Source organism: Scyliorhinus canicula, chromosome 17 (genome assembly GCF_902713615.1).
Source record: "Scyliorhinus canicula chromosome 17, sScyCan1.1, whole genome shotgun sequence".
Taxonomy (NCBI): domain Eukaryota; kingdom Metazoa; phylum Chordata; class Chondrichthyes; order Carcharhiniformes; family Scyliorhinidae; genus Scyliorhinus; species Scyliorhinus canicula.
In genome coordinates, this window is record NC_052162.1 from 85,141,501 (window position 1) to 85,153,659 (window position 12,159).

The 12,159-nt window shown below is 47.1% G+C and overlaps 1 protein-coding gene and 1 long non-coding RNA gene across 6 annotated transcripts in view; one reads left to right on the forward strand and one right to left on the reverse strand.

Moving 5' to 3' along the window:
* brwd3 (bromodomain and WD repeat domain containing 3) overlaps positions 1–2,672 on the reverse strand; it is a 142,513-nt gene extending 139,841 nt beyond the window's left edge. For 2 of the 4 annotated variants that reach the window (XM_038775730.1, XM_038775728.1), the window contains exons 1-4: positions 2,346–2,670; positions 2,175–2,233; positions 2,055–2,084; positions 1,807–1,866 (exon numbers count right to left, since the gene is read on the reverse strand). In XM_038775730.1, the coding sequence (XP_038631658.1) occupies positions 1,807–1,866; positions 2,055–2,084; positions 2,175–2,233; positions 2,346–2,394 (198 nt within the window). In that variant the 5' untranslated portion in view covers positions 2,395–2,670. Of the gene's footprint in view, positions 1–1,806; positions 1,867–2,054; positions 2,085–2,174; positions 2,234–2,345 lie in introns of all 4 variants that reach the window. The other 2 variants (XM_038775729.1, XM_038775731.1) reach the window with 2 other exon arrangements.
* Positions 2,141–12,159, forward strand: part of LOC119952142 — a 45,412-nt gene continuing 35,393 nt past the window's right edge. The window contains exon 1 of one of the 2 annotated variants that reach the window (XR_005457774.1): positions 2,141–2,222. This is a non-coding gene — a long non-coding RNA (uncharacterized LOC119952142). The remainder of the gene's footprint in view (positions 2,223–12,159) is intronic. The other variant, XR_005457775.1, reaches the window with a different exon arrangement.

The following is a 12,159-nucleotide window of genomic DNA, read 5'->3' on the forward strand; positions in this document are numbered from 1 at the left end:
CTAATTTTTTTAAGTCATGGCAAAAGGGAATTTGATTCCCATTGCATTACAAATCTTCAATTGCTTCTGAGGTTGTAACATGTCATAATACCCAAGCAATATTGTACGCCATTGAAACTTCATGAATCAACCGTGCTTCTACTATCCAAGTTCAACTTTCAAAATGAATGAATCATCATTGTACCCAAATTGACTTAAGGAGTCACCATGACAATTCACCTCTCCAAATCACTGCTAGAGCAATGCCAGCAAGTGCATGCATAGAGGCCAGAAGCAGGCAAACATATTTTAGTCACTACTCAAGTGAACATTAAGTTTGATAAAGCACAATACTCAATCATCTTACAGCCAGAAGAACAACAACTCTTATTTTGTAAGACATTTCTTATCTCATACAAGATCCTCAACTCCTTTTACTTGGTCATGTACCCATAACCAGACATTTCCAAATAAGGCACAGCTTTGTAGCCAACTGCAAATGCAGGATCCAGTTGTGGCAGGTGGACTAGGCCAGTAGCCTTTGGATTTGGAGCTCATGAAATCCAAACTGATTAAGAGTTACTGTCTAGATCAGACCTAAATGATAACTCATGCCCTGAACAATGTTGGACCACAGTATTAAGAACTGCAGAAAATAATGGTCAATGGGGATTAAAGAATGCTGACTGCAAATGTAGTGAACCATAGATATTGATGCACTGCTTAGAGGAATTCATAACCACTGCTTCCTTGCAAAATTTAATAATCTTTATGAACACATATGTGACTAGATGAGCAAAGTTGGTAATATGCTTAAGTAACTGCATTTCCAAGCACCCACAAGAATAAAATGCATATTTAAATACTTTTCTGACTTTTGGAGATAGACTTTTAATGTCCGTATATATAACACGTGTGCAGTTAATTTGTAAACTTGAAGGATTTGCATGGTTTATATAAACAGTTTCATTTTTTTTAGTATAGGAAATCCATTTATAATAAATCAAATAAATAATAATGAATCTTCCTATACAATAATGTACATTCCTTTAAAAGTTTATATCTATATGAACATTAAAAAAAACACTGAATAATTTCATTTTAGTCACCAAACTGAAAACACAATTCAATGCAAAATTGGAACAAAAGGAAAAAGGATGCTGTCAATTTAATTAAAATAATTGCATGTTATGAAATTTGAATGGGGATAGGTCAAGAATGAAGATATATAAAAAAAAGAAAAAAAAAGGGGGTAAGACGGCAAACAATGGACTAGTCATGGTTGTAAGCTATTCCAGCTGTCTATTATGGGCAGTCAGTATAAAGCAATGCTAATGAATTGGCAGACGTGCTCGACATCAGCTTCCTGTATCAGAGCCTACCGGCCAATCGGGGGAGGCGACACACCCCAGCCGGCCCCGGCAACACATGAGAGCGGCTTGTTGATTGGAGGGGCTCCCAATATGCCTACGTCACCTCCACTTCACCCACCACCACGTCCCCTCCCCCTCCCCAAACAGTAACCAGTTCTCCACCAAAAAAAGGACTTCGTGCTCAATTGAAGACGTTTGATTTTACTTTTTCTTTTTAAATGTATAAACGCCAACGATTTTCAAATCGATCAGCAGCGTGCCGACTCAATTCGGCAACGAAATGGTCATTTTTTTAAAGTTCCCTTTGTAGGGGGGAGGGGAGAGTGGAAAGAGATGAGAAAGCTTTCTTTTTTTTTGCGGGAGATTCAATATGACCCAGACTGGAGATGTTGGGAGGAGGAGAAATCAAAAAAAATAAATAAACAAAGTTCCACCTTTCGGCCTAAACTCTCACCAGGCTCTGGAAGCTCCTCCGATGCTCCTTCCCTTCCCAGTCCAGACGCTTCGGGATCAACTGGGGGGGGGTTAGATGGAGAAAAAGAATTAAAAATAAATCAGTGGGTGCACGGGCTCGATATTAACGTTAAAAATAACCAGAGAGAGAAGGAAGGAGGGCAGGAGGGCGGGCGGGGGAGGGAGGTTAAAGGGTGTCGTGGAGAGAATTGAGAAACAGGAGATAGACGTGGGTTTTATTTTATTTACCTGATATTCCTCCAGCTCCTGGATCAGGACCTGTAATAAAAGGAGGAGACAGTCAGTGTGGGGGAGGTTTTGGGGAGGACACAGGTCCACAGCAAAAGGAAGATAGGAGGATCCACTCACCCGTGCCGACTTCTGACAGGGTCCAGACAGCAGGAAGCGAGCGATCAGGTAATACAGCTCTGTCAGGTGAGGGGGGGAAAGATTTGAGAGAGCGAGTTAACGTTAATTAAAACATCTCGGATATCTTCCGCCCACCCCCCAAAAAAATATATAAAAATCCGTAATACCCACCCCGCTCCAGCTGCGAGACGCGGATGGAGTCGGTTGGCCTCCCCTCCATGTCACCGGCCGTGCCAGTGGCCGCCGCCGCGGTGTTTGGGCGCCGTGTTATGACGGGGATCTCTCACTGGCCCTCTCTCTCTCCGCCTCTGTCTTTCTCTCCGGCCTCCGTCGCCATTCAGGGCACGGCGGCCTCATCACCACCTTCCCCCGACACCACCACGCGCCCTCAACCTTCCACCGTGCCAAAGTAATCCCCGAACCCTTCCCTCTTTTCTGCCCCCCGTTTTTCCTCAGCCCGCCCACACTCGATGACTACTGGGTTTTGATGGGGCTAAAACAGGGTATTGAAGGCCCCTTATCGGTTACAAGAAAGGGGGGGGGGGTGGTTAGGTTAGTGTGGCGGAAGGATACGTTTCCATCGCTCCGTCCTCCTCTTCCTCCTCGAGCGGGCGGAACGTGCAGGGGCGGGTGGGCGGAGATCAGGCTGTGAGTGACAGGCGAACCGGCCAATAGGGAGCGTCGCCGCCCGGCTTTTAAAGTCTTTAAAGGGGCGGGCGAGCCAATGGACGAAGAGCCGGTGGGCGGGAATTGCGGCTATGACGTCAGCTGCCGGCGTCGGTTTGGCCGGAACGGCTGGAGAAGGCGGCCGGTAGCCATTATCGCCCGGAGTTTGGACAAAGGGTCCACACTTTTCCCCAGGCGCCCGGCCCATCGGCGGAACCCGCAAGCTCTGTGGTCTAAGTCTACTATGGCCGGGCGGTGTCTAGTGGGGTGAGATCCTGGGAGCTCCCTTCCTCAACACTATCCGAGGAAGGGAGCAACAGCCAAGTCTCTTCCCCGCCCGCCATTATCAGCCCAAATCGTAGAATTTGCAGTGTAGAATTTGGCCACTCGGCCCACTGAGTTTGCACTAACCCTTGGAAAGAGATCCCTACTTTTTTTGTCAAATTTAAAGCACCCAATTATTTTTTTCCAATGAAGGAGCAATTTAGCATGGCCAATCTGCCTACCCCTACACATCTTTGTGTTGTGGGGGTGAAACCCAGAATGTGCAAACTGCATCCGGACAGTGAGCCAGAGCCAGCATCGAACCTGGGTGCCGTGAGACTGCTGTGTTAACCACTGAGCCACTGTGCTGCCCTTATGGTGGAAGAGTTAACAGAGCACCGTTGTGTCTGTGCCAAGACAGAAAAAGAACAGCCGTCCAGTCCAGCTCTTGGCCTGCAGTTCTGTAGGCCCTCACGGGCACATCCAAACACGTCCAAATGGTGATCAGGATTTCTGTCCGTGCCATGCTTTCAGGCAGCGAGCTCTAACCTCTGAATTTTTTTACTTAAAGCCCACGCCTCCACATCATCCCCATAACCCAGTAATCCCACCTAACTTTATTGGACAGTAAGGGCAATTTGTCATGGCCAATCCACCTAACCTAAACATCTTTTGGTTTGTAGAGGTGAAACCCACACAGACACTGGGAGAATGTGCAAACTCCACATGGACAGTGACCCAGGGCCAGGATTCAAACCTGGGTCATCAGTGCTGCAGTCCCAGTGTTAACCACTGTGCTGCCTTTATGGTGGAAGAGTTAACAGTACCCTGCTGTGTCTGTGCCAAGAACAGAAAAAGAAAAGCTGTACAGTCCAATCCAACTCTTGGCCTGCAACTCTGTAGGTTACTGTGCCTCACGGGCACATCAAAACACGTTATACCCTTGTCTGGCAGCGAGCTCAAACCTCGGGATTTTTTTTTTGTCCGCTTTCTTCCATAATTCCCTTCCCCCCCCAAGTTATTGACCTCTACTAATGGAAAGGGATGAGAACCTGTGCAAGGAGTCAGAGAAAGAGGGAGCAAGGACAAAAGCAAAAGGTAGAAAAGTGATAGGTGGAGAAATCAAGGACACAATTCAAACGGGGCAGTAGAAAAATATTGTGAGCAAGGCAAGCATTGTGAAAAAGACAAACTTAAAGGCTCTGCCACAATGCACGGAGCATTTGAAATAAAGTGGATGAACTAATCGTGCAGATAGATATAAATGGGTGTGATATAATTGGGATTGCGGAGACATGGCTGCAGGGTGAACAGGGATGGGAACTGAATGTCCCAGGGTTCTCATTATTTAGGAAGGACGGGCATAAAAGAAAAGGTGGTGGTGTGGCACTGCTGGTTAAAAAGAAATTAACACAATAGTGAGAAAGGATATTAGTTCTGACAATGTGGAATCTATGAGTAGAGTTGAGAAATACCAAGGGACAAAAAACACCAGTGGGTGTCATATATGGACCCCCAAACTGCACTGGTGAGGTTGGGAATGGCATTAAACAGGATATTAGTGATGCATGTAATAAGGGAATATCGGTGATCATGGATGATTTTAATCTTCGCATAGATTGGGCAAATCGAATTAGCCACAGTGCCGTAGAGGAGGAATTCCTGGAGTGTATATGGGATGGTTTTCTTGACCAATATGTGAAGGAACCAACAAGAGAGTAGGCCATCATAGACTGGGTACTGTGTAATGAGAGGGGAATTATTGCCAATCTGGCTGTACAAGACCTCTTGGGGATGAGCGACCATAACATGATAGAATTTTTTATCAAGGTGGGGAGTGAAGTCGTTGATTCAGAGACCAGGGTGCTGAATCTTAATAAAGTGAACTATGAGGATATGAAATGTGAATTGGCCTTGATAGATTGAGGAGAGTTATTTAAAGGGATGACAGTGGATAGACAATGGCAAACATTCAAGGAACGCATGGAGGAACTACAGCAACTCTTCATTCCTGTCTGGTATAAAAAGCAAAGGGGGTAAGAGGGCCAATCCATGGCTTACAAAGGAAATTAGAAATAGTATCCGATCCAAGGAAGAAGCATACAGATTGGCCAAGAAAAATAATAGGTCTGAGGATTGGGAGCAGTTTAGAATTCAGCAAAGAAGGACAAAGAGATTGATTAAGAAGGAGAAAGCACAGTACGAAAGGAAGCTTGCAGGAAACATAAAGATTGTCACCAAGAAAGAGATTGGTAAAGAGAAATGTAGGCCCACAGCAGACAGAAACGGGAATGCATAATAAGGGACAAAGAAATGGTTGAGCAATTGAATACATACTGTGGTTCTATCTTCACAATGAGGACACAAATCAGATCCCAGAAATGTTGGAGAATGAAAGGTTTAGTGAGAGGGAAGAACTGAGGGAGATCAACATTAGTAGAGAAATGGTGCTGGGAAAACTGATGGGATTGAAGGCGAATAAATCCCCAGGGCCTGAGAATCTGCATCCCAGAGTGCTTAAGGAGGTGGCCCTGGAAATAGTGGATGCATTGGTGGTCATCTTCCAGAATTCTATAGACTCTAGAACTGTCCCTGTAGATTGGAGGGTAGCTCACGTCACTCCGATATTCAAAAAGGGAGGTAGAGAGAAAGCAGGGAATTATAGACCAGTAAGCCTAACATCGGTAGTGGGGAAAATGCTTAAATCCATTATCAAGGACTTTATAGCGCAACATTTAGAAAGCAGTGGCAGGATCAGTCAGAGTCAGCATGGATTTATGAAGGGAAAATCATGCTTGACAAACCTGTTAGAATTCTTTGAAGAGGTAAGCAGTACAGTCGACAAGGGGGAGCCAGTCGATGTATATTTGGACTTTGATAAGGTGTTTGACAAAGTCCCACAGAAGAGATTATTGTGCAAAATTAAAGCGCATGGGATTGGGGGAAATTTATTGAGGTGAATAGAAAACTGGTTGGCAGAGAGGAAACAGAGTAGGGATTAATGGGTCCTTTTCAGATTGGCAGGCAGTAACCAGTGGGGTACCACAGGGGTCGTTATTGACAATATATATTAATGATTTGGATGAGGGAATAAAATGTAACATCTCAAAGTTTGCAGATGATACCAAATTAGGTGGGAGGGTGAATTGTGACGAGGATGCAGAGATCCTACAGCAAGATCTGGACAGGTTGGGCGAGTGGGCAAACCAATGGCAGATGCAGTATAATTTAGATAAGTGTGAGGTTATTCATTTTGGAAGCAAAAGCAGGAAGGCAGATTACTACCTGAATGGTTGTAAATTGGGAGAGGGGAGTGTGCAGCGGGACCTGGGTGTCCTTGTGCACTATTCGCTGAAGGTAAGCATGCAGGTGCAGCAGGCAGTAAAGAAGGCGATTGGTATGTTGGCCTTCATTGCAAGAGGTTTCGAGTATAGAAGCAGGGATGTGTTGCTGCAATTGTACAGTGCTTTGGTGAGGTCACACTTGGAGTATTGTGTGCAGTTTTGGTCTCCTTCTCTGAGGAAGGATGTTCTTGCTCTCTAGGGAGTGCAGCAAAGGTTTACCAGACTGATTCCAGGGATGGCAGGACTGTCATATGAGGAGAGATTGACTAGGTTGAGATTGTTCTCGCTGGAGTTCAGAAGAATGAGGGGTGGGTCTCATAGATACTTATAACATTCTAACAGGGCTAGACAGGGTAGATGCAGGGAAGATGTTACCAATGATAGGTGTGTCCAGAACCAGGGGTCACAGCCTGAGGATTCAGGGTAAACCATTTCAGACAGAGATAAGGAGACACTTCTTCAGTGGTGAACCTGTAGAATTCATTGCCATGGGAAGTAAAACTTTGAATATATTCAAGAAGCGGCTGGATATAGCACTTTGGGAGAATGGGATCAAAGGCTATGGGGAGAAAGCAGGATTAGACTATTGAGTTGGATGATCAGCCATGATTGTATTGAAAGGCAGTAGGCTCGAAGGGCCAAAAGGCCTCCTCCTGCTCCTATCTTCTATGTATCTACTTTAGGCCTCAGAATTTTATGCACAATTTTTCGCACTTTCCACTCTTCCCTCAGTGATTTTTCTACCTTGGACACTGCTGGTCTTTTGATACCTGCCTGGTTATTTTTATGCTATCCAATATCGCTACTGCCTCATTTACTGCTTAATTGTCAGCTAGATATTGACTTTTAACTGCCTTCTGAAATGACCTACATGCCACTCATTTGTATCTAACCACTACATAGAAAGCAAAGAGGAATGAAATTGGGTAGACCACCTGGCATTACCCTAGGCACTGGAAATGGCAACAGAAAACCCAGCCCTATTGACCTTGCAAAGTCCTTACTAACATTGGGGGGTCGTGTCAAAATTGGGAGAGCTCTCACAGACGAGAAAAGCGACAGCCTGACATAATCACATTTACAGAATCATACCTTACAGATAGCATCCCAGATGTCTTCATCACCATTCCTGGGTATGTCCTGTCCTACCGACTGGACAGACCCAACAGAAGTGGCAGCACAGTGGTATATAGTTGTGAGGATGTTTCCCTGGGAGTCCTGAATATGGACTCTGGACCTCCATGACGTCACATGGTACCAGGTCACACATAGGCAAAGAAGCCTGATTACCATGTACCAACACCGCTCTTCCATGTTGAACACCATCTGAAGGAAGCACTTGAGGGTGACAAGGATGCAGAATGTAGGGGACTTCAATGTCCATCACCAAAGGTGGCTTGGAAGTACCACCACAGACCAAGCTGGCCAGGTCCTAAAGGATATAGCTGCAATTCTGCAGCAGGTGAAGGAACCAACAATAGGAAAAAAGTGTACTTATCCCTCCAGCACTGACTCAGCAGCAGTGTCTACCATCTACAAAATGCCCTGCAGGAACTTCCTTTGGCAGCACCGCCTGTTCCAGAACAAAATAGCAGGAGTTTCTCAGGCCCAAACATATTCAGCTGTTTCGTCTATGACCTTCCTTCCATCATAAGGTCAGAAGTAAGGAGGTTTGCTGATGACTGCACAATTTTCAACGCCATTCATGACTCCTCAGATATTGAAGCAGTCCATGCCCAGATGCAGCAAGACCTGGACAATATCCAGACTTGGACTGACAAGTGGCAAGTAACATCTGTGCCAAGCAATGACCATCTCCAACAAGAGAGGATCTAACCATCGCCCCTTCACATTCAATGGCATTAACATCACTGAACCCCCCTCCCGTATCAACATACTAGGGGTTACCATTGACCAGAACTTAACTAGCCATATAAACACTATGGCTACAAGAGCAGGTTAGAGACCAGGAATCATGTGGCAGGTAAGTCACTTCCTGACCCCCCAAAGCCAGTCCACCATCTACAAAGCACAAGTCAGGAATGCGATGGAATACTTCCAACTTGCCTGGAACAGTACAGCTCTAACAACACTGAGTGAAACTTGACACCGCCCAGGACAAAGCAGCTGGCTTGATTGGTAACCCTGCCACAGACATTTAATCCCTCCACCACAGGTGGTAGCCATGTGTACCATCTACAAGATGCACTGCAGGAACTCACCAAGTCTTTGTCAGCACCTCCCAAACCTACAATGCTACCAACTAGAAGAACAAGGGCAGTACTACCTGGACGTTCCCTTAAACTCACTCACTATTCTGACTTGGAAATAGATCAACATTCTTTCACTGTTGCTGGGTCAAAAACCTAGAACTCCCTGCCTATCAGCACTGTGGGTGTATCAACACCTTACAGACTGCAGTGGTTCAAGAAGGCAGCTTGCCACCACTTTCTCCATGCAGCACGGTAGCACAAGTGGCTAGCACTGTGGCTTCGCAGCGCCAGGGTCTCAGGTTCGATTCCCCACTGGATAGCTGTCTGTGCGGAGTCTGCAAGTTCTCCCCGTGTCTGTGTGGGTTTCCCCCGGGTGCTCCGGTTTCCTCCCACCGTCCAAAGATGTGCATGTTAGGTGGATTGGTCATGATCAATTGCCGTTAGGTGGGATTACTGATTTATGGGGATATGCTGGAGGAGTCGACTTGTGGGGTGCTCTTTCCAAGAGCCGGTGCAGACTCGTTGGGCCGTGGTCTCCTTCTGCACTGTAAATTCTATAATTAATTCTATTCTATGATTAATCTCGGGATGGACAATAAATGCCAGCCGAACCAGCGACGTCCATACCCCATAAATGAAGAACAAAATAAAATCTTTAGTGTTCTCAGTATTTTGTTAATCGCTCCTGCAATGAACGTTGTCTACTTTTATTAGCCGGCCTTTCACCCATTTGTTTACTTTTCTCTAATCTTTGCATTTTAGTGTAAAAACTTGTTAAGGTGTTCAACAATTAATTTTAACATTTTAAATATATACTGGTATAATGTTTTATGAAATTAATCCATTGAGAATTAACATTTCAACATTTCTAATTCCTCAATTTTAGTTCCCTTGGACAGCACGGTGGCACAGTGGTTAACACCGCTACCTCATGGTGCCGAGGTCCCAGGTTCGATGCCGGCTCTGGGTCACTGTCCATGTGGGAGTTTGGACATTTTCCCCATGATTGCGTGGGTTTCGCCCCCACAACCCAAGGATGTGCAGGGCAGGTGGATTGACCACGCTAAATTGCCCCTTAATTGGAAAAAATGAATTGGGTACTCGAAATTTATTTTTTGTTTTAATTTAGTTTTCTTGTTACCGACAGTATTTGGTCATTATTGCATTGCTGTTTGTGAGGGTTTGCTCATATGCAATTAAGTCCAGGACCGCCCCCTCTCTTGCAGGACCTCCATGTATTGGCTCAAACATTCTCTTTTTTTAAAAAAATGTTTTAAATTTAGTGTACCCAATTAATTTTTTCCAATTAAGGGGCAATTTTAGCATGGCCAATCGATCTAGCCTGCACATCTTTGGGTTGTGGGGGTGAAACGCACGCAGACATGGGGAGAATGTGCAAACTCCACACGGACAGTGACCCAGAGCCGGGATCGAGCCTGGGACCTCGGCGCCGTGAGGCTGCAGGGCTAACCCACTGCGCCACCTTGCTGCCCTGTCAAACATTCTCTTTGATGCATTTTAAGAATTTCACTCCCTCTAAACCTTTTACACAATGAGTAACCCAGTTAATGTTGGGGAAGTTGAAATCCCCCATTATCATTACCCCATTACTTTTGAACTTCTCTGAAATTTGCCTCCACATCTACTCTTCTATTTTTCTCAGACTGGAATTTCGCTTATAAAACACTCCCAGCAATGTAATCGCACCTTTTTTGGTTCTTAAGTTATACCCATATTTCAGGTGAAGCGCCTAAGTCTAAAGAGTCAATCGAGACTCCGTGACAAACTGTGCCAAATGAAGACCTAGACATTCCTGAGAACTTGACAATACCAGAAACAACCGGGGAAGACAGTACCCCAGTTGAGGACACTGCAACACCGAGCGAACCTACAAGCACGATGTCGACTCCGGTTGAGACAACTACAGATCTCGTTCAAACTAAACCAAAAATGCCAGATATTGCAGTCAACATGAAAATGCAGACACTTTGGGCGGGATTCTCCGACCCCCAGCCGGGTCGGAGAATCGCCGGGGGGCAGGGGGACGGGGGACGGCGTGAATCCCGCCCCGCCGCTTCGACGCTGGCTGCTGAATTCTCCGGCACCAGTTTTCGGGCGGGGGTGGGGATCGCGTCGCAGCGGTCAGGGGCCGTTGGCAGTGCTGCCCCTGCCCACCCCCCCACCCCCCCCCCCCCCCCCCCCCCACCCCCGGCAATTCTATGGTGGGCATGACCGCAGGAACTCAGATTCTGTTCATGGAGATGAGCTGAGCGGCCACCCGTTTTTGGCCAGTCCTGCCGGTGTGAAATAGACATCGTCCATCCTGGCGGGACCTGGCTTGGAGGGCAGCTAACGGGGTCCTCGGGGGGGCACACAGTGGCCTGGCCCGCAATCGGGGCCCACCGATCTGCGGGCGGGCCTGTGGTGTGGGGGCACCCTTTCCCTCCGCGCCAGCCTCTGTAAGGCTCCACCATGGCAGATGTGGAGCAGAAACCCCCTACGCATGCGCAGGAAACACACCGGCGATTCTGCGAATGCGCCAGAACACACCGGCAGTCCTGCGCATGCGCCAACACACGGCAGCCCGCGGCGGCCCTTTGGCGCCGGTTAGCGCGGCGCCAACCCCTCCGGCGCCGGCCTCGCCCCGGAAGTGCAGAGGATTCTGTAACATCCGGTGGCCCGACGTCGGAGTGGTTCAGGAGCGGGTTCTACAGTGGGCCAAGAGCACGAAGAGCTGCTCATGGAACAACTGTGTCCTGCGCATCTACCAGGATCTGAGTCAGGATGTGGCCAGAAGGAGGGCAGCCTACAGACAAATTAAATAGATCCTGTTTAAAAAGAAGGTCAAGTTCGGGCTACTTTTCTCGGCGTGGCTTTGGGTCACATATCGGGAACAGCAACATTATTTTGACGACCCGGAGGAAGCGATGGACTTCATTAAGGGGCATGGACTGGTGCCGAACTGAGGACCCATGGACTCAAGTTGGAGTGTATTAAGGGATGTTTGTATTTGTTTGCAGATTGCCCTTCGTGTTAGCGATGTCGTTCGGCATGCTCTTTTACTTAAAATTGGGGGTGTTCTTGTGTTTGTGTTTGCCTGTTTGAAAGTTTTAAAGTTAAAGCCAAAGTTATAGTTTAAGTTATTGGGTACGGGGGGGGCTGTTCGGGTTCATTTTGCTATTTTTGTGGGAATGTTGGGAGGGAGGTGGGTGGTAGCGCCCACCTCATTACACAGTTTGAATTGCACTATGGTCGGGGCGAGCTTTGTTCTTTGTTTGTTTTCTCTCTGTCTCAGTCCCAGAGCGATTGCTCGAACAGGGCTGTTCTGGGGAGGTGGTGTTGATGGGCAGGGGGGGGAGCGGGGGGACAATAGGTGGGAGACATGGTGGCGCCGGAGTTGAGAGCCACCAGGCTAGCTGCTTTGAGCTAGTCAACGGGAGCGAGGTGGGGGGTGTGTATACAGCCAGTATATGGCAGGGGTTAGGTTACAAGGGGTTG